Source organism: Saccoglossus kowalevskii, chromosome 16 (assembly GCF_978046115.1).
Source record: "Saccoglossus kowalevskii chromosome 16, keSacKowa6.1, whole genome shotgun sequence".
Lineage (NCBI taxonomy): Eukaryota > Metazoa > Hemichordata > Enteropneusta > Harrimaniidae > Saccoglossus > Saccoglossus kowalevskii.
Genome location: NC_140656.1, coordinates 17,197,243 through 17,219,463, shown reverse-complemented (window position 1 = coordinate 17,219,463; position 22,221 = coordinate 17,197,243). Strand labels below are relative to the sequence as shown.

General features: G+C 38.3%; 1 protein-coding gene across 1 annotated transcript; it reads left to right on the top strand.

Moving 5' to 3' along the window:
- The first annotated feature begins 8,702 nt into the window (after window positions 1-8,702).
- Window positions 8,703-11,249, top strand: LOC144354075 (uncharacterized). Its single transcript, XM_085491133.1, has one exon. The coding sequence runs from the start codon at window positions 9,217-9,219 to the stop codon at window positions 10,108-10,110; it is 894 nt and encodes a 297-aa protein (XP_085347259.1). The 5' UTR covers window positions 8,703-9,216; the 3' UTR covers window positions 10,111-11,249.
- Window positions 11,250-22,221: the final 10,972 nt, after the last annotated feature.

Sequence of the window (22,221 nt, the reverse complement as noted above, 5' to 3'; positions counted from 1 at the left end):
CTGCCCACATTTAGCAGATGTTATTTCCCCCAATGCGTTTATTATTATATCCTGCTCTGCCCTAAAGGCTGTTTTGCCCACCCTGCGATACCCTACCCACTACAAAAAATTTCCCTGTCCTTGCATTTTTTTAGAAATCTGCCCTGCCCACTGGGGTACTGATATTTCCCGCCCCCTACAAAAAATAGAAAAAATCCCCTACCCTCAACAAAAATCCCTTGGAACAGCTTTTCCGATGAACAGCTCCTTTGGCTGCACCTGAGACTTATTATAATTATTTTAATAAACTAGGAAAAGACTTCTGTCCAGATCCGATTCTGTGTTGCTTTATTTCTCTTACAATCAGTGTTCAAACGGAGGGGGTCAGATTTATTCGCGCCAGGATTACTTTTGTTCTGATCATTTCGCGGTATGGCGTATCTAAAGTGAGAGGCACCCTGTAAAAATCACTGACGTTGAGTTTTAAAATATAACGCAAATCCTCGTATTTCGACCACTTAGTAACATATCTCTAAAATATACACATGTTGTTACACGACTCGTTAAATGGTATTGTCGTCGGGGATTTAGTATAGTTTCTTTATCTTACATCGCGGGCGTCGGGTTAATGTCGTATTTACAAAAGAACGCCACTAATTTGATATTATATACACAGAAATACAAGAATTATGTAATTTTTTTACATATGTTATATGTTAGCAGTGGTGGAAACATTAAATCTTATACCAAATGTATTCCATGCCATTCTTTATAATATTGTTAAAATTACTCAATGGGTCTGATAGTTGATATTATTTTGCATATATTGTGGCGTCACACGAAAATGATAATCATAAGAGTTGTATATAGTTAAATTGCTAACAGAGCTGATTAACCCAAAATATGTGGTTACTGTGGCGTATTTAGGTCTATGTCTGTATACTGTACCAATCACTTTGATGTGGTTGGGAGTTCGAATCACATGAGGTGCATGTTTTTATGTATGTAATATCATTATAATGCCTGTTGTTTAAAACATGAATAATTATGATTGATGTATGTTTATTAAACATTTCACCGGCTTCATATAAGCTTTACTGCAAAAACGTAATTGTTAGACTGACTTTAAATTTCGATGTTTTCGTATATAACTAAAATGCGCATAAGCATTAATCCAATATTATAACATTGTTTTCATTACCATTTACAATGTTTCCAACAGAATGTACATTTAATGCATATTAGTTACAATACACCACACACATCTCCAGAAACATGGGACATTATATATATCGACAACAACCAAGAAAGCAACAAATATCAGGCTGCATCCTGAAAACGACGAGATCGCATATATTACAACCAGTCATTGAAAAAATGGTTCCTATTCTCATTTGAATGTAGGTGCATGCGACTCATCAAACAAGAGGCCGGTAACTAATAACGGTTCCGGCATTCTGAATGGTCCGTCACTTTCTCGCTGCTTGTTCTATTTCTCTTGGTAACCAGACGTCAACGTTTACGCCCGTGGCCCTAGAGCAGGGGTTTCCTTTTACTCTCGTAAGTTGGGCAAATATAAAACTGTTTCTTTTCTTATAAATTTGCACAGAAACAGCGAGAAATGCCAGAAACATCTCAAATATGTAAGTCTAAGCACTGCCAGGCAGAATGTATGGGCATGGCGTAATAAAGACTTGTTTACAGAAAATGAATGTTAGAATGTTTTCAAATTACGTCACGTGACTTTGGGACGGAATCCCGGCCCAGTGGAACAATGTGGCGATAAGGACGCCAGGAACCAGCGAAATCCAACTGTTGACCAACAACTCATTGTATTTATTGTTGAGTGAGGGCGCCATTTACCAATGCAAAGGAACTTTTGAATGAATTAAACAGATATATATATACTAAACGCATACATGATCATTTTTTATTTGGCATTAAGCTTTTATTTCTTCTTTCTAATCCGTGAAATGCAAAATTACTCCTTTGATACCAGATGAGAGAGCATCTGCTGTTATGTAAACAACGTATATTATGATAATCCCATACATTTTCGTTCCAACTCAAATTAATTTTCTGTCGACTAATTAATATTTGTATAAAGGTCAAGTATGCATTGCTGAGATTCAGACTTAACAAAAGGTTTTTTAACATGTAAAGAATATATTCACCGTTTCCACGGAGTCACATAAACTCTCGCGTGACATAGATGTGCGAAAGGGGTACACTTTGATCTGTGGTTAGTCAAAAAAAATTTGGTATTGTGGATATTTGCTGTATGGTAAGAAACAAATGATTATTGTCGTAGTGAATGCTATTGTTTCATCCTACTACGTCAGTTTCAAAAGAGCACTTTGTCGGTAGGGGGCGCGATTTATAGGTTAGATTAATCTTGGATGTTTATTTGAGCACGTGGGTGACAAAATAACATTTTCGCCGATTTCAATCGACAGAGAGGCTTACAATTGGGGGATTGCAATACAATACAAACAGGCAAAAAAATCAAAAACACGCTCTCGTCCAATCAAAATTACGCATTCGGGTAATTATTATGCTGTCTTGATGGCGCTTTAAATTACCCACTATATCAAATAGGGGGAAGCGCGCCAGCTCCCCCCACCCCCTACCTTCAGCCTGCAAAAATAATTATGGATCAATTGACAAACCCAGCCCACCAGAGATGCGCGGTATTCGGTAAATTTAAAAGCATCGTATCCACTGCGGTTTGTAAAACAAGGCACAATTGGGACATTGAAATGATGGGAACAAGATATTCGAGTTACCACGCACCCATGTGTGTTGTAGTCGGTGAATACCAAAAACAAAAGATCCTCCACATCTCATTACATCATAGGTGAGCTGCCATGAACCAATCTATGCGATATATTTATCATATTAGACATAATTGCTGGAAAAAATCCTAATTTCCGGAAGTCCCTATTTTAATATATGCAGTTCCCCTTGGGGGCGCTGTACAATCGGTGTGTGGGCAAAACGTTATATTCCATTAGTATACATCTGGAATCGCATCAACTTTGAAAATCGCACTGCTTTCCCAAAAATAAGTGATTATTCATGAGTTTATCTGATCATGAATTGCATGACAACATGAATCAATTGCCATTACGCCCCTCTAATGCTTGACATTTAAGAGTTGAGGGTTATCAACGATTATAAGCTACATTGTCTTAGTTTCTCTGTGTCAAATTCGCTTATTCGAACCATAGAACATCCCTGTTATGGGACTGTGGTACAGTGTCACTATAACACGTCACCCTGTAATGAACAGTGCTGGCTGTGACGGTTTGGAATTTCACGTTCCTTATCAGGAAGCTTTTACGAACACAAATACACACGCTACTCGGAATTAGGCAGATGGCTCTCAGAACCCATCTATTCATATAGTTCATACCCACCACAGACTCCTGTCAATCGAAATGACTATTTTGAACTGTAGGCATTAATCTGGGATACAGCCAATGACAGAGAGAGGAATCTAGGTCAGGGGAAGCCCCATGACCTCAAGATTTTCCCCGTTCATCACGAACCACCGAGGTAATGAGGCGGCACCATATTGCCTCCCAAATCAGTCTGGTTCTTTTTCTCTGCACCAAGAACTAAGCCAACACAGTATATGCCTCGAAATAACGAGAATACTAGTCTAGACGGTTGTCCTTCTATTAGGGGACTGTTTATTGCATAGTCAGAGGCCTAGACAATAAACGAGGGAACCACCCAATTAGGCTTGTCGGTTGTGTTGTCCGCTCTTTGAGCCTTTTTGATCAGTACCACTCAAATATTTGATGTGGAAAACAGTCTTCTTACTAGCCCTCGCCTCAGGTAGTCGTCGGGCTGAACTAGGGGCCCTGTTGTGCTCGGACAGGTGAGTCAACTGGGAGCCTTGATACGTGTAAGTGGTACACCACTGGGCTCAAAGGCAGTGCACCATCCAGTTGGGACAGCCGATCCGAAAGTCTGGAAGCACCCCTGGTGTTTCGACTAACAGTAGTGGAAACCAGACCTTGCTTGTCTCACTGGGCGGCACCTGCGTCTAAGTTTTTTCAGTATCCACTGAATAGTGGGAAGGGATGAAAAGGGTACACGTCTGTGTGGGTCCATGGGGGTCGACAGAGCGTCCCTGGCCCAGGCTCCTGGAGTCGAGAGGAGTGTCATGTATGATGGAAGCTTGACGTTCTCATCCACCGAGGTGAGAACCTGCAGACTCCAGACTCTGTTGGCTGGTAGTGCTTGGTTCAGCAGAGGTTGAGGTTGAGCATAACGACCAACGACTTAGGCTTCTATTCCAAGGTTGCACCCACCATGATGGCCGAGCAGGTCCCCTCTGGGAGTGTCTGTGGGTCTTTGAAGGAGGAGTGACCTGTAGTGCGGGTAGGACTCAGGAAAACAAAATTAATTGCTTGTCGCTGGGTCCAACAGACGATCGCTGGCTGGCAGAATGTGGGGGGGGGGGGTAAAATGTCAATGTACAAATCCCTGCCCTGCTTGGTCCTATCTGAAATCCGAGGCCTGAACGTGAACAGCCTCACCGTTGCCGGTATGTTCGGGCAAACCACCGCCTGCAGGAGCATAATGTGATGAAGCCCTCGGATCAGCAGGGGGGCGATAAATCTTGGGACACGAGGCACCACACCACTCTTTCATGCTCACATTACTGTACGTGCGACTGCTACAAACTAGAGCGACACGGTCAGTCTCGGTAATTTGTGCGCGGCCAGAGAGCCAGATGACACTGCGGAATATCCTGTGTAGCCGTGCTGTGTCCCACCAATGGCTGCGTCTGCTGGTCTAGGAGGCTGGCACGTTCCGCCTTTAAGACTTCAGAGTGCTGGCGGCGTAAAACAATGCGTTCCAGCGGGCTGGCCACAACTCGAAGGTTGAGGGTCGCCACTCAGTGCGTGGATTGTTTCCGACTGTTGAACACGCCCACCCCCTTTGTCCGTCCCACCGAACCAAAAAAATTGTGGTACCGATGTTGGGGGAGGAACAGAAGGAACCGATCAGGACACGAGATTTGACTCCAGACTCAGCTGGCTCCGGTCTCAAACACTGCTCGTTCGCGTAGTGCTTGGTCCAGCGGAGAAGGTTGAACATAAAATTGTCCTACCCTAAAGACCTCTATTCTGCGGGGGACCAAGGTCGGCCCATCAACACTGTCCATTACAAAAAATAATCACTAGGCAAAACCCCATGCAGGTGACAGCTAGTCAGACCAAAACTTAGACAAGAAAAGAATCTGAGGACTGATCACACCGTTTTTATGTATAAAATGGCCCGAGATTAACAGGCAATGAACGAAAACAATTTAAATCTAGGAAGACCCAAAGATGCTATGACGTCATTGGTTTCACTCCACAAGCATAACGCGCACTGTTACCAGCGATCAGGGGATTGACACCGTAGTGTGTATATATAAGGATATACTACATTGTTCTGTTATTTAGTCACTATTGTCAATAATATTGCCAATTTGGTGTTTTCTCCTTGTGTAAACTATATGCATGCCAATTTAGTGTTTGCTATTTGGGTTTACCATACCTGACCCGACCCTAACCCTAATGCCAAGACACGTTCCTGTTAATAGTTGTAGCTCAATAATGATACTCTGTTGTGCACTGTCTGCTAGTAAGTTGGAATGATGTCAAATGATTAAACAAGTCATGTTTAATTAACTTCCAACATTACAAGTTGTTAATTTGCGAAAATAAATGTGTGGATCAATTAATTTCCACAATTACAAGTTTTCAAATTATGAAAATAAATGTGTGGACAAATATTTTAGACTAACTTTAAGTGTAAACTACTCTCATTTAATTATTTTCCACCATTGCAAGTTGTTAAATTGAGAGAACAAATGTATGGACAAACATTCAATATTTATTTTGGTGTAAACAACTCTCGATCAATTAATTTCCACCATTACAAGTTGTTAAATTGAGAGAACAAATGTCTCAACAAATATTTGAGATCTATTTTGGTGTGAACAACTTGCGTTTGATTAATTCCCACTATTACAAGTTGTTAAATTGAGAGAATAAATGTATGGACAAATATTTGAGACTTATTTTGGTGTAAACAACTAGTGTTTGATTAATTTCCACCATTACAAGTTGTTAAATTGAGAGAATAAATGTATGGACAAATGTTTGACACGTATTTTGGTGTAAACAACTCTCGATCAATTAATTTCCACAATTACAAGTTTTCAAATTATGAAAATAAATGTGTGGACAAATATTTTAGACTAACTTTGGTGTAAACAACTCTCGATCAATTAATTTCCACCATTACAAGTTGTTAAATTGAGAGAACAAATGTCTCAACAAATATTTGAGATCTATTTTGGTGTGAACAACTTGCGTTTGATTAATTCCCACTATTACAAGTTGTTAAATTGAGAGAATAAATGTATGGACAAATATTTGAGACTTATTTTGGTGTAAACAACTCCTGTTTCATTAATTCCCACCATTACAAATTGTTAAATTGAGAGAACAAATGTCTCAACAAATATTTAAGACTTATTTTGGTGTAAACAACTCGTGTTTGATTAATTCCCACCATTACAAGTCTTGATCAATTAATTTCCACAATTACAAGTTGTTAAATTATGAAAATAAATATATGGACAAATATTTGAGACTTATTTTGGTGTAAACAACTTGTGTTTCATTAATTCCCACCATTACAAGTCTCGATCAATTAATTTCCACCATTACAAGTTATTAAATTGAGAGAACAATGTCTCAACAAATATTTGAGACTTATTTTGGTGTAAACAACTAGTGTTTGATTAATTTCCACCATTACAAGTTGTTAAATTGAGAGAATAAATGTATGGACAAATGTTTGACACGTATTTTGGTGTAAACAACTCTCGATCAATTAATTTCCACAATTACAAGTTTTGAAATTATAAAAATAAATGTGTGGACCAATATTTTAGACTAACTTTAGTGTAAACTACTCTCATTTAATTATTTTCCACCATTGCAAGTTGTTAAATTGAAAGAACAAATGTATGGACAAACATTCAATATTTATTTTGGTGTAAACAACTCTCGATCAATTAATTTCCACAATTACAAGTTGTTAAATTATGAAAATAAATATATGGACAAATATTTGAGACTTATTTTGATGTAAACAACTCTTGTTTAATTATTTTCCACCATTACAAGTTGTTAAATTTTGAAAATAAATGTGTGGACAAATATTTGAGACTTATTTTGGTGTAAACAACTCCCGTTTCATTAATTCCCACCATTACAAGTTGTTAAATTGAGAGAACAAATGTCTCAAGAAATATTTAAGACTTATTTTGGTGTAAACAACTCGCGTTTGATTAATTCCCACCATTACAAGTTGTTAAATTGAGAGAATAAATGTATAGACAAATATTTGAGACTTATTTTGAGGTAAAACAACTATTGTTTAATTATTTTTAATCATTACAAGTTGTTAAGTTGTGAAAATCAAGGTGTTGACAAATATTTGAGACTTTTTTTGGTATAGACAACTCTCGTTTAATTATTTTCCACTATTACAAGTTGTTAAGCTGTGAAAATCAAGGTGTTGACAAATATTTGAGACTTTTTGGTATAGACAACTCTCGTTTAATTATTTTCCACTATTATAAGTTGTTAAATTGAGAGAACAATGTATGGACAAACATTAGATACTTATTTTGGTGTAAATAGCTCTCGATCAATTAATTTCCACCATTACAAATTGTCAAATTGAGAGAACAAATGTCTCCACAAATATTTTAGGCTTATTTTGTTGTAGACAAGTCACATTTAATTAATTTCCACCATTGCAAGTTGTTAAATTTAGAAAATAATTGTATGGACAAACATTCAATATTTATTTTGGTGTAAACAACTCTCGATCAATTAATTTCCACCATCACAAGTTGTTAAATTGAGAGAATAAATGTATGGACAAATATTTGATACTTATTTTGGTGTAAAAAAACTCGTCTTTGATCAACTTCTACCATTGTAAGTTGTTAAAATAATGAAATAAATATACTGGTGTCATTGGATATTTAATTTAATTGTTAAACTTTCTAACAAAATGTTAACTGCTGAATTTAAACCCTCAATTAACAATTCCACAGACACCGTATAAATACCACAACACCACAGAAGATATTCTTCTGTTGCCTGAATTGTTTTCCTAATATAAGGAACACCATCGCGACATTTACAAAACTTATCTTGACTTAGGTCTTCTGTTTATCTCTTGTCACGATCTGGAAACTGCATGTTGAACAAATTGCGCGACCTAAGTTATTTTATTATTTATTTATTTATTTATTCATTCAGCTTTGCATGGTGGAGTTTCGTGACGTTTATTATTTTTTCACGATGTTCTTTTTTTACTTGTTATGGTTTCGTTGGTCGTTGAGTCCATGGGGTTCATTTTGCTAACTACATGTTCCGATTAGTTGAACGGGAAAGCCAAAACGATTGCTTTGGTTCCAGTGAGTGTGTGTCTAGTGGGATTCTAACCCTTGGCGTTTGTAATAGGCGGTTTTTCCTTTCCCATGTTTGCTACGCCGTAATATGCGACCACTTCCGCGTTCTATTGTGATTGTGTGAGTGTTTATATAATGATGTCTTCCTCGCCCGTCACGCCATGACCTAATTTCAACCACACGGCCATTTTGAACGAAGTGCGTGACCCCGATTGAAGGTCATATATTTTGTGACGTCACCAATTCGTGTGTAAGTACGGCTTCTGGAATTGTACCATGTTCGGTGAACCACAGGACTGTGGGTGAACATGCAAACTGCTCATGACTACCACTGTCAATAAAGCATAGGAACCCGATCGCGAATGGTAAACCATCGGCCAATCACACATCAGCAAGTTCAGTGAACTCCATTCTCACAGACGGACCGGAACAGGAAGTCAGTAGAAGACAAATAATTTTTTCGTTAGCTTGGGGGGAAACAGAGGTGTTAATCCGAAAATTCACTGTCTTTTCCTGTTTGTGATTGGTCCTGGCAACGTTTGGGGGATCGTGACGTAGCTCCGACTGTGAGAATTCACCAATACGTGTACAGATATTGAAGACCTTCCATTCCAGCCGACGTGAAATGAACAGATTTTCTAAACTGAGCAGTCACCAATCGCTGCTGCCACTCATTCTCCAATTGTGCAACTAATGCCGACACAGACAAGTTGAAGTAGGCTTTCTTGTATATCATGGAAGCTGGGAGTATTGATATACAGGTACAACATGGACAATGTGAAAGCACGGGTCTGCGACCATATCAATGTAACGAATGTGACAAGTGTTTCACAACGACAGACAGCCTGAAATCACACATGATGGTGATACACAGTAGTCACACAACTCGCCCACGTACAGAATGTGACGAGAGACGCAGGACCACGAGTGAACCGAAGACACACACCAGAGTGCATATCGACACTGAACCATTCCAGTGTGTCGTATGTGACAAGAGTTTTAACACGAAAAACTGCCTGAACATACACATGAGAGTGCATACTGGTCAACAACCATATCAGTGCGAGGTATGTGGCAAACGTTTCACCCAGTTAAGCCATCTAAAAAGACATTTGGGAGTGCATACTGGTCACAAGCCATACCAATGTGACGAATGTACCAAGTGTTTCAGAACGAAATGGAATATGAAGTCACACATGGCGATTCACAATAATCAGAAACTACACAAGTGCACAGACTGTGACAAACGGTACAGAACTACAAGCGAACTGAAGACACACACGAGAGTACATGACCGCACGCTGCCATTCCAGTGTGTCGTTTGTGGCAAACGTTTTAACGTGGCAAGTAGTCTGACCGCACACATCAGAGTGCACACAGGGGAACAGCCATACGAATGTGAAGTATATAGCAAGTGTTTCACCCAGTCAAGCCATTTAAAAGTGCATATGAGATTGCATACTGGTATTAAGCCATACCAATGTGGAGAATGTGACAAGCGTTTCACGACAATGGGCAACCTGAAATCACACACGAGAGTGCACTCTGGTGTAAACCATGGAACTATAAACCCCGTACCGGAAATCATGCAACGGGTCGGAGTTTTAGCGAGTTTTCATAATTTTTAATGTCGTTTTTAGATTACTTCTTGTTTTTTTCAACCCTCGAAAAAATAAGGTTGCGAAAGTTTGCGAAACATGGGGTTTGGTGAGCTGTTTGTTGTTGAGATATCCCGACTAATTCCGTGTTTCCCTTCGATCGCCAGAAGTGGCAATGTGTTTTTTTTTCCCGTTGAATGTCGATCATTTATCAGTGTTTTTGTCTTGGCGCCATTGTTTTTTTTATGCTATAACCGGAACAACTCGGTCACGTGATCTCCCAGAGTCGTCCGATTGACTCCGAAAATGACCGATAGTCGGAGATAAACGTTCATTTGCGTAAATCGGATTATTTTTTAATGCGACAAAATAAACAGTCAAAATAAACATTCGACATCGCGGCAACTATCATAGTTCAAAGGAAACGAAGTGGTTGTTCTTCCTGGGGTTTATAGTTCCATGTGTAAACATACCAGTTTGACAGTCCTATATCGAGTAAGCGCTTATGGCAGAATTTGAAAGTTTCAAATCACTCGGAGACGGCGACAACGCCCTCGGTTTATTTATTTACCGCTGAACCGGTATACTAGTGGTAGTGAATAAATAAGTAATGTTTCAAACGTTTTCCATTTTTGTAAAATAAATCTTTGTATTAATCTGTTTTTCAATGTCTTTGAATAGAGGAGTTTTCACTGCAAACGTCATTAAATGAATGTGTTATTAGTGTTTTGTTTAAATTCACCGATTGTCAAATTACGCGTGTGTGATTTCTGGTGATTCTATGGAGTCAATCAATTCTGAATCCTATATCTGTTTTTAAAACGTGTGTACATTTCCTGTAAAACGACAAGATGTATATAGTTTCCATATTGATTAGCATTCACGCGTCGTTCATATCCACTTATATGCGTGATGTCACAGTCCTTATCAGAAATGTGATCAGTCGTTTACAGAATGGTATCCAGTCTCACGAAAACTTGCTGGTTGTACGGAGCCTTGATACACGTATATCGTATCTTGCGATGTGGCAAGTCACAGCGCCATTTATGACACGCCGTATAAAAGCCAAATTAAAACACTTGCGTGAACTACATTACACAAAGATGCTGTGCCTATTTGCGCTATGTAACGATGACGCCGAAATGGCAATAAATTGGAGTATGCATATATTTTCTGTGTTAGTCAACGTGTTAATTATCATTTGCCATAATACGTTATACGCCGCGTTTGTGAAGTCTTCAAACCAAAGATAAACCACGATCGTGACGACAACAGTCTCTAAAAATACCTCCCAGTACTTCTGGTATCAACTACTGAACACTCAGACCTTGAAAAATGTACGTTTTTGATCTGAAATTTAGAGAGCAACTTGTTCTTTTAAATTGTGTTTTCCTAGTGTATGTGATCACGTATACAAGTATCCGTTTGTTTCTGCTCATTACTTCATTGTTCCTCTACACAATAACAGGTCATATAACATACTTGTGTAGCAATGTTTCACTGAACAATATATAAATTTGAACATCAGCTGGCGCTGATTAGAAATGAACCGTGATTTCTAGAAATATGTTCATATAGAAATCGGTCTATCGTACCATCGTTCATTTCGGTAACAGGAATACGACTTTAAACAATATCAATTGTAGAAATATTTGTGCTGTATCACATTAGTTCAGTTATAGACAACTGTGAGAACATAGCACGTAATTTCGTGTTTTTTTAAGCGTATTCGTAACAGAATATTAGTCTTGACTCTAAAATGAATACATAACAACATTTATCAATTCGTATTGATATATTGGGTACATTCATCGTACCAGTTCATGGAAAAAGTCGACAGCTCGTCCAATAGTTCCAAATAATCAGTATATTTCTTTCTTGGTCTCGTGGCCGATAGAGGGCGTAACTCAGTACACATCCCTCAGACTGTTTGGATAATAAAAAGAAAAAAAAAAAAAATTCACTCCCAAGTGCCCACGAACCTGCATCTCCACCTTAAAGCGATAATAACTGTTACTATCGATCTTTTTTCACCGATCTTTATTTTAATAAACCATTTCGCAGTTCTACTCCCTATGATAACACCTGCTTCACATGTATATTTCGGCTAGTATCTTGCGCTTATTGATATATAAATCAATACAAATATTGTATTGTGGATATATATATTTGCTGTATGGTAAGAAACAAACGATTATTGTCGTAGTGAATGCTATTGTTTCATCCTACTACGTCAGTTATGTTTTGCACGAGCACTTTGTCGGTAGGGACGCGATTTATAGGTTAGATAAATCTTGGATGTTTATTTGAGCACGTGGGTGACAAAATAACATTTTCGCCGATTTCAGTCGACAGCGGGGATTACATTTGGTAATTACACTACATTACAAACAAGCAAAAAAATGAAGGTGTATTATCCATTTAACCGCGGTTTGCATAATCAAAAACACGCTCTCGTCCAATCGGAACTACGTATTCGGGTGATTATTATGCTGTCTTGAGGGCGCTTTAAATTACCCACAATATCAAATACCACGCAAGGCACAGTTTGGACATCGAAATGATAGAAACAAGGTAATTCGAGTTATCACGCACCCATGTGTGTGGTAGTCAGTGACCACATCTCATTACATTGAAAATCGCACCGCTTTCACCAAAATAAGTGATTATTCACGAGTTTACCCGATCATGAATTGCATGACAACATGAAGCCATTGACAAAACGCCTCTCCATTGTTAGACATTTAACGATTTAGAGCATCACCGATTAAAAGCCACATTGTCTTAGTTTTTCTGTGTCAAATTCGTTTATTCGGACCATAGTGCATTCCTGTTGACGGACTGTGGTACGGCGTCACAAAAACACGCCACCCTGTAATGAACAGTACTGGCTGTGACGGTCTGAAATTTAAATCTCGATTTATTATGTCTATTAAATGAATATATCTTTTAAATTACACGTGCCTTATCAGGAATCTTTTACGAACACAAACACACACGCAACTCGGAATAAGTTCGAAATAAACTGTATAAAATGGCCCAAGATTCACAGGCGCTGAACGAAAACAATTTAAATATAGGAAGACCCCCAAGATGCTATGACGTCATTGGCTTCATTCCACAAGCATAACGCGCATTGTTACCAGCGATCGGGGGATTAACACCTTAGAACAAAGGCGTTTCCCAATCGGGTGTTGACGGACTGTGGCTGTACAAAAAGTTTCCACCCTGTGAAAATGCGTTTCCATATCTAAAATGATCACAGTCATCATATTTGTGTAGTTTCATACTGTAAAATGACTAATTTTCACTGGGTTTAAACTTCGCTGATTTACCATTTCAGGCATATTCAGCGGGTTTTAAATTCATGGTTTATCATTTAGATAATGTGTTCTATGCTAAATTTTACATATTCACTGGGTTTTAATTTAGCGCATTTTCCAGTCAGCGAAATAAGCTAAATTAAAACCCAGTGAATAATTAACCCTTTACTGTATTTAAATTGTTCCCCAATATAGATTATTTTGTGTAGAAGCAGCATTAGAGGGTTCATTTCAGTCGATTATTTTACCGTTAGTTTTGCCTCGTAGATACTTGTATTCACCCACGAAGCAAGACGGTCGTCAAGTAACGCTCAAAGAAAACGACTGTTCCAAGTTTTCATTTGTGTGGGGTCGGATCCCGATGATCTCGTCAGAAAATCACTGTGAATTTAGAGCATACAAAATGTATTCATGTTATATCAAGATGGCGATTCGAACGACCTTAGTCAATGTTATCGTGAGAGTAACTCTCCCAAACTCACTTTTCCGACTTGAACTATTATTTTATTAAAATTAGTATTAAGGTGGAAGTTCAAAAAAGTACCCAATGATGTTTTAATGGCTGTTCTGCTAATATTTTTTTTTTCACTCAAACTTAGATCGTTTTTTAACGCATAAACTACGCTCGATAGGCTTATTGCGACCCTGACAGAATGGATGGCTTCGTCGATGTTTCCGTCTTAAAGTTGTCGTCGTCTTCTTTCATGCACCCAGAAGCAACATACGCTGGTCCCTCTTCCAATATATCATTCCAATCGACATTATTGTCGTTGAAATCGAACAAATCCTCATAGTTTTCCCACATTTCGGTAAATATTGTACCGTCTCTTGCGTTGCAGCAAAAATAAAACTAAGTGTATACGCATGCGTAGATGTGAATCAAGAAGGCTTCTGGTTAAAAATTATGTCATACCATATGCTATATTAATAGCAAAGTGGGCTTGCGTTCACATCGATTAACGAATAAACAATTTGACGAACGCGAAACGCGCAATGAGACAAAACAGGTATTAGCGTTTCCCAACCGGGTGTTGAGGAACTGTGGTTTGCACTACATATTTAATTACCGCTCGACCGCAAAAAAAAAAATACGCACATACTGTAGAATACTTTATTTTCGCTTGGAATTTATTTTCGCTATTTCCGCTGAAGGGATGATTCTGTGAAAATAAAATCCAGCGAATAAACCTTTTTTCCTATATTTCACATTAAACTCATCAAAAATCAGTGAAAATAAATTCCATACAAAACGCCCAAAATGTCTTTTCAGCGAAAATTAATTTCAGCGAAAATAAAGTATTCCACAGTACGCCATCAATTTGGGAATAGGAAATTAGTAATTCTGTAACTATCTCACAAAGATTTGGCAACCAATCCCATGTTAGGAGTAAGCGATGATTGGTAGATACCGACCAATCAAACACCGTTATGTAACGAACACAAGAACCTGCAAACCAGTCCGATACTGACACTCGCAGGCTTTCATGCTACTAAATTAAATATTTTATGAACTGCATATTTGCATTTTTTATACGTAGACATTGTCCACAGAAACCTTGGTTTCCCTGTGTAAAATTCGCTCATTCGACCAAACGATGTAAATTGTGGACAGAAGCTTTACATTTAAATTAAAAGTCGGTTTTTGTACTGATTGGAGTCACACAATTCATACTTTTGTGTAGGGTTGTTGTTATTTTAGTTATAATTCTGAGCCATATCCGGTGTTGTAGAGACAAATTTTGACATATTTTCATTGTTATTTCATGCACAGTCCCTCAGCACCGGTTAAGAAACGCTCTTGTCTAAATGTGTTAATCAACTGACGATGCGCTTTTCGCTGACAGTGACGTAATCATCATCACAGTGTCCGCTCAAGTGTCAGTCCGTTTTAGGAACCAGTACAAAATGACGTCTGGGTTTGTCTACACAAAGCAATGCGGATAAAATGACGTCACACGGTATGTTAATTTCACTCAGTTGTAACTCAAATACTTGCGTTTCGACCAAATCGTTTCTTAACCTGGTGCTTCATGTAACATTTTAACACGGATATATTACTTGCTCAAAAATATGACAACGCGACCGATTGGTGCTAAGCGATGTACACCTAAATAAATAGTATTGTTTTATTGTGTAATGGAGTCACTACGACGCAGTTTTAAAAATCATATACTCGACGATTGAAATGATTCCCGTACAAAATTACAGTAACCCATATTACATTCGGTGAACGTGCGAACTGTTCACAACTACCACTGTCAATCAAGCATAGGAACCCGACCGTGAATGGTAGACCATCGGCCAATCACATGTCAGCTATTTCAGTGAACAACCAATCAAAACCCGCGTAACAATCTATTGTCGCGTTTGTTTAAATAGTCACAAATTAACTCCATTCACCAATATGTGTACAGATCTTGAATATCTTTCCCTACAAAATTGCACGCGAGATTGCATACTGGTCAAAAGCCATACAAATGTGGCGAATGTGACAAGCGTTTCACGACCAAAGGTAATATGAAGTCACACATGGCGATTCACAACATTAAACTACACGAGTGCACAGATTGTGAAAAACGGTACAGGACTGAAAGCGAACTGAAGATACACACGAGAGTGCATGACGGCACGCTTCCATTCCAGTGTGTCGTATGTGACAAACGTTTCAACGTGGCAAGCCATTTAAAAGTGCATATGAGATTGCATACTGGTATTAAGCCATACCAATGTGGAGAATGTGACAAGCGTTTCACGACAATGGGCAACCTAAAATCACACAGGAGAGTGCACTCTGGTGTAAACATACCAGTTTGACAGTCGTATATCAAGTAAGCGCTTATGTCTTGTCTGAAGATTATTTACTGAAGAGAATCATGTGGTGGAGCAATCTTATTGGTCGACTAAATCCACACATTCGAAATTCATGTATTTTTGGCTGACTGGATGTATCCAGGAAATCTCTAAAACGTTTTTTAGCAGTGGTCAATGAATATTTTTAATTATTTAGAGTTTCAAGAAGAACTCGATTATGTGTTAGATGTGACAGGCAGTGGATATAAATCTGGTGATTGTATTGTTCACATTGTCTATTTGTAATATACAATGATGAACATAAATTTATATTGCGACAAAAAATGGATAATGTTGAATGTGTTACTTAATATTTAAAGTGAATGTTCCAAAATCACCCGAAGACGGCGACAACGCCCTCGGTTTGCACTACATATTTATTTACCGCTGGACCGGTATACTAGTGGTAGTGAATAAATAAGTAATTTTTTAAACGTTTTTCATTTTTGTAAAATAAATCTTTGTATTAAGCTGTTTTTCAATGTCTTTGAATAGAGGAGTCTTTACTGCAAACGTCAATAAATGAATCTGTTATGTGTTATTAGTGTTTTGTTCAATTCACCGATTCTCAAGTTATGCGTGTGTGACTTCTGGTGATTCTACGGAGTCAATCAATTCTGAATCCCATATCTGTGTCTATATTTCCTGAAAACGACAAGACGTATATAGTTTCCATATTGATTAGCATATACGTATTGTTCATATCCATTGATATATTTATATGTGTGATATCACGGTCCCTCTATCAGAAATGTGATCAGTCGTTAGACAGGAATTATCGTTTACGGAATGGTATCCAGTCTCACGAAAATGTACTGGTTGTATGGAGCGTTGATACACGTCTATCGTATCTTGCGGTGTGGCAAGTCACAGCGCTATTTATGACACACCGTATACAAGCCAAATTAAAACATTAGCGTGAGCTACAATACGTAAACCAACTGTGCCTATTTAACGATGACACTGAATTGTCAATAAATTGAAGGATGCTTATATTTGTTGTATATTCATCATACAATTTATTTAAAAAAATCGACAGCTAGTCCAAGAGTTGCGGTGAAATAAAAATAATATTTGTTGGAATAATCAGTATATTTCGGTTTGTATCTTACCCTCCTTGAGGTATCTACATATCTAATCGTCACAAATCCCGACTGAAGTCTACCAACATGGAACTAGAGTAATACTAACTCTGTAGCGGTTATTTTTAGGGTGATCCACACGAACTGAGACACTCGTTTTCTCCGGTGCCATATATACTGGGACACTTTAGAGAAGGCCTATGAACGATATATGTAGTATTTTTCAATGCTCAGTGCACCCTAGCCTGTCACATACTATCGGCGGATATTTTCCCGATACAGTCGATACTCGTTATATAATTTTTAAGCATGAATTTACACAGTATCCCACAAGTCGAGTTAGCATATCAGTTTCTAAACGAGGTCATTGATCATACACAACACACGTATGCAACCCGTCTTCAATTGGTTCGTTTCGGCGTTAGATGCACAATCGGGAAATGAGTGGTAGAAACTAATTACGAACTCCACCTTTGAACAGGTCGATTTCGTTTTTGTGTGTGAAACTTATCTACCTGTTTTGATAGCGTCTCCCATCTTGTTGAAACCTGGCGTCTGAAACTTTCCATATTCGGTTTAATCTGGATAATATCGGTTGGCGTAAGAATGATGTTATCCCCTCGGAAACGTGTTTGAAAATGGTGAATCTGTGCTTTCTATTCCATATTTATTGTATTTTGAGAACAAAATCGGCCAAAAAAAGAGTTCCCCGTGGATCACGAGGCAGTCCTAATTAACACTTATTTTGCGTCAGTTTGAGTTTCGGACAAAAGAATAGCTTTACTTTGATCATATCAGTGGTAGACGACATTATTTGTCACATGGATCAGAAACATTGAATCAGACAGAAAACATCGAAGCTTTGTTATCTAATAAGGCAGTACGTTCGTCTCCGTCACAGCAGTCGCCAAATGTTTCTTGTACGAAAAATGCATGGACATCAGAAGGAGAGGCATTACCGGATATAAGACTCACAAGTTGTGGTAGACTGAAAAAGTTAACAAACAAGCAGGTACGTCAACTGGTGGTAACACTGGTTTTGAATACGACGCAACGTAGACAACCTTTGTGGGGTAAGGAAGATAAGATGCCGGTGTGGTGGCCCAGTGAAGTGCCTTTACCCATGTAAACCAGGAAGAGTAAATGGTGGTCTTGGTTGGACTGATACCTTAAAGAAAACCGTTAAGGCGTGCTATGCGTATTACGACCAACTCGATAAAACTGGTGAGTACAAAATATTATAATACAATATTGTTATAATACTGTGACACATTATCTCCTGCAATTTCATTAATTTTCTATCCCATATTTATTGTATTTCAAGAACGAAGTCGGCAAAATAAAAAGATTTCCCGGTGGATCACGAGGCATTCCTAATTAATACTCCCGTTAACACTTATTTTGCGTGTGTTTTAGTTTCTTCTTACATATAGATTGTGGCGTGAACTTCCCCGCATTGAATGGTATATTGTAGAATTGACTTATTTTAGAAGAAAACTGATTGAGATGCCGTTGTAGTCACAACATACTTGTATTAGCTATAGACGACATTAATTGTCACATGGACCAGAAGCGAGATTTCAATAAAATCGGTGGGTCACGTGACGAAACGGATATCCACGACTGAAATCCTACAGACGATTTTCAAGATGTTGAATAAGACGAAGCTATTACGTAAAAAATATGCGGCATACTATGAAAGTTCCCTTTGAAAATGGTGACTCTGTGTGCTTTCTATCCCATATTTATTGTATTTCGAGAACGAACTCGGCAAAATAAAAAGATTTCCCGGTTAATACTCCCGTTAACACTTATTTTGCGTGTGTTTGTGTTTCCGACAAAAGAATAGCTTTACAACTAAATGTGTTAAAGTGCGATTCTGTACCACGTTGTTCAATTTCGATATTTGAAAAAATACGTCTGTTGTATCGGTATTGTTTAGGCTATATCAACTATTGAGAGTTATTACCATGACATCGTTCCGCGTAATTTATGTACTCGTATTGCAAGGAAAACATTTGTTAGTGTATCTATTTGATGCGTCACAATATACATGTATAATTTATTTCGAGACAAATATCTCGCGCATACGAGGAGTGACGCCCATCATCATAGCATAAAATCACCATCATAACAGTTTAATAATTTGAAGACGCATAATAAAAAAAGATGCATTATCTGTTCGATGGCCTGTCTCCCTGAGCGCACACTGTCACCTGATTGGTTATCGTGAGTCGATACAATATTTAAATGGTACTCAACCGTTAACTGGGTGATAACGTGATTGCCCATTGTTTGAACAGCATAAATGTGTGACTGGATAACGAGACGTTCATATCATCTTGCGCTACGGTACTATCCCACACTGATTCTACCCTAACCTACTATACAATTGTTATCATGCAGAAACTCAAAGTGAAGGACGAAACAGCGTGGGGAATGGTGTACCGCAAAATTGATTCATTTCAGAAGAAAACTGATTGGGATATCGTTGTAGTTACAACATACTTTGATAATATCAGTGATAGACGACATTATTTGTCACATGGATCAGAAACATTGAATCAGACAGAAAACATCGAAACTTTGTTATCTAATAAGGCAGTACGTTCGTCTCCGTCACAGCAGTCGCCAAATGTTTCTTGTACGAAAAATGCATGGACATCAGAAGGAGAGGCATTACCGGATATAAGACTCACAAGTTGTGGTAGACTGAAAAAGTTAACAAACAAGCAGGTACGTCAACTGGTGGTAACACTGGTTTTGAATACGACGCAACGTAGACAACCTTTGTGGGGGTAAGGAAGATAAGATGCCGGTGTGGTGGCCCAGTGAAGTGCCTTATGTAAACCCATGTAAACCAGGAAGAGTAAATGGTGGTCTTGGTTGGACTGATACCTTAAAGAAAACCGTTAAGGCGTGCTATGCGTATTACGACCAACTCGATAAAACTGGTGAGTACAAAATATTATAATACAATATTGTTATAATACTACGACACATTATCTCCTGCAATTTTATTAATATTTTGTTTGTGTTTTTACTAACATTAGTTCATTATCAACCATATTGTTTTGCATTTTAGGGGATGAAATTGTACAAGGCCTCACAGTTCATATTGATCGGAGGCCATATCAACGTAAAGAATGTGAGAAGTGGTGTGCCCAGGCAGACGACATGAAAATACGCACGAAAGTCAATACAGAACAACATCCCTACCAACGTGAAGAATGTGACAGGCGTTTTACCGCGAGTGACTACCAGACAACACTGCATACTGAGCACAATACTGATAGAATATCACACTATAGTACAGGCTTAAACACGGTATGTGTTGCAAAAATGCAGGACACTATACCCAATATACAAGTATTCCGCGTAGTATTTATCTAATAGTTATATCAGGGGGAAATTCTTTCTCTCTGGGTTCTCCACACTTGTCAGGGGGAAATCTCGTCTCGTCTCTCTATCGCGTCCCCTTCAGGTGCGGGATCGGGAAAGTCACTTAAGCTTTACAGTCAAATAAGACGCACACGACGAAATACGTTTCAGCTCTCGTCTTAGTCGGTCAATCGAGCACTCTATAAGACACAGCGCCCTGGGGAAAAATCCCCAAGACTATATCGCAAGGCTGACCCAAGACTCTCTTAGACTGCGTCAAGGCTCGCCCCAAGTCTCTCCAGGACTGGACTCTCTACTCTGACCGCGTCTATCGTGCTGTGCTCCCCAAGACCAACTCAAACTCTCTTTATTCATTTTCAAAACTCTAACCAATTACAATGCAGTAAAAAGACTCTAGGGCGTAACCTTCAATCATAAAGCCAATCACACTAAGTACTGAATACGTCATATATTTTGATTAATCGTTCACTACATTAATGACTATGGATACCAACTGTCAAAATCGCGACGGTTATCTGTAATTAGTTCCAAATCACTGAGCCAAGTTCCGTCCAAAACTTCAAATAGGCCTAAACGATGACAGACATAACACAGCAATTCAGCTAATAATCAGCTAATTAAGTCGGTCAACAGATACGCAAATACAAATTCATAACAGTTAGGTCATTTGTTTTTACAGATTTACTAGTTAAAATAATGTATGTCAATTACGACAATTAATTTAATAATACGCAATGATTTTGAATAAATATATCATTCTTGCTTGCACAAATGTGTTTTGCTGTGAAACAAACTTAACAACTGTTTTAGTCTCGTGGGCGATAGAAGGCGTAACTCAGTACATTTCCCTCAAGGCTTAAAGCGGTAATAGCTGTAACTATCGATCTTTTTTCGCTGATCTTTATTTTAATAAACCATATCGCTGTTCTACTCCATAGGATAACACCTGCTTCACATGTATGATCACAGATTGATCACACATCACATATGTGAACTGACTTATGCATGGGAACGACACGTGATCAATTGTTAATATAGAAATACACTGTTACGTCATTCGTTGCAATTCGTCATGATGAGCCGCACACCTAATGGGTGTGATGTCACTCACTTTGCTTATTATTTTGACACTGAATATGCTATTACGTCATATGGCATACTACGTCATGATTGTACCGCACATCTTCTTACATATAGATTGTGGCGTGAACTTCCCCGCATTGAATGGTATATTGTAGGATTGACTTATTTTAGAAGAAAACTGATTGAGATGCCGTTGTAGTCACAACATACTTTTATTAGCTATAGACGACACTAATTGTCACATGGACCAGAAGCGAGATTTCAATAAAATCTGTGGGTCACGTGACGAAACGGATATCCACGACTGAAATCCTACAGACGATTTTCAAGATGTTGAATAAGACGAAGCTATTACGTAAAAAAATATGCGGCATACTTGTATATCACGTATTATGAAAGTT

Coding starts and splice junctions, on each gene's coding strand:
- LOC144354075 (XM_085491133.1), top strand. CDS start 9,217: ATGGAAGCTGGGAGTATTGATATACAGGTACAACATGGACAATGTGAA.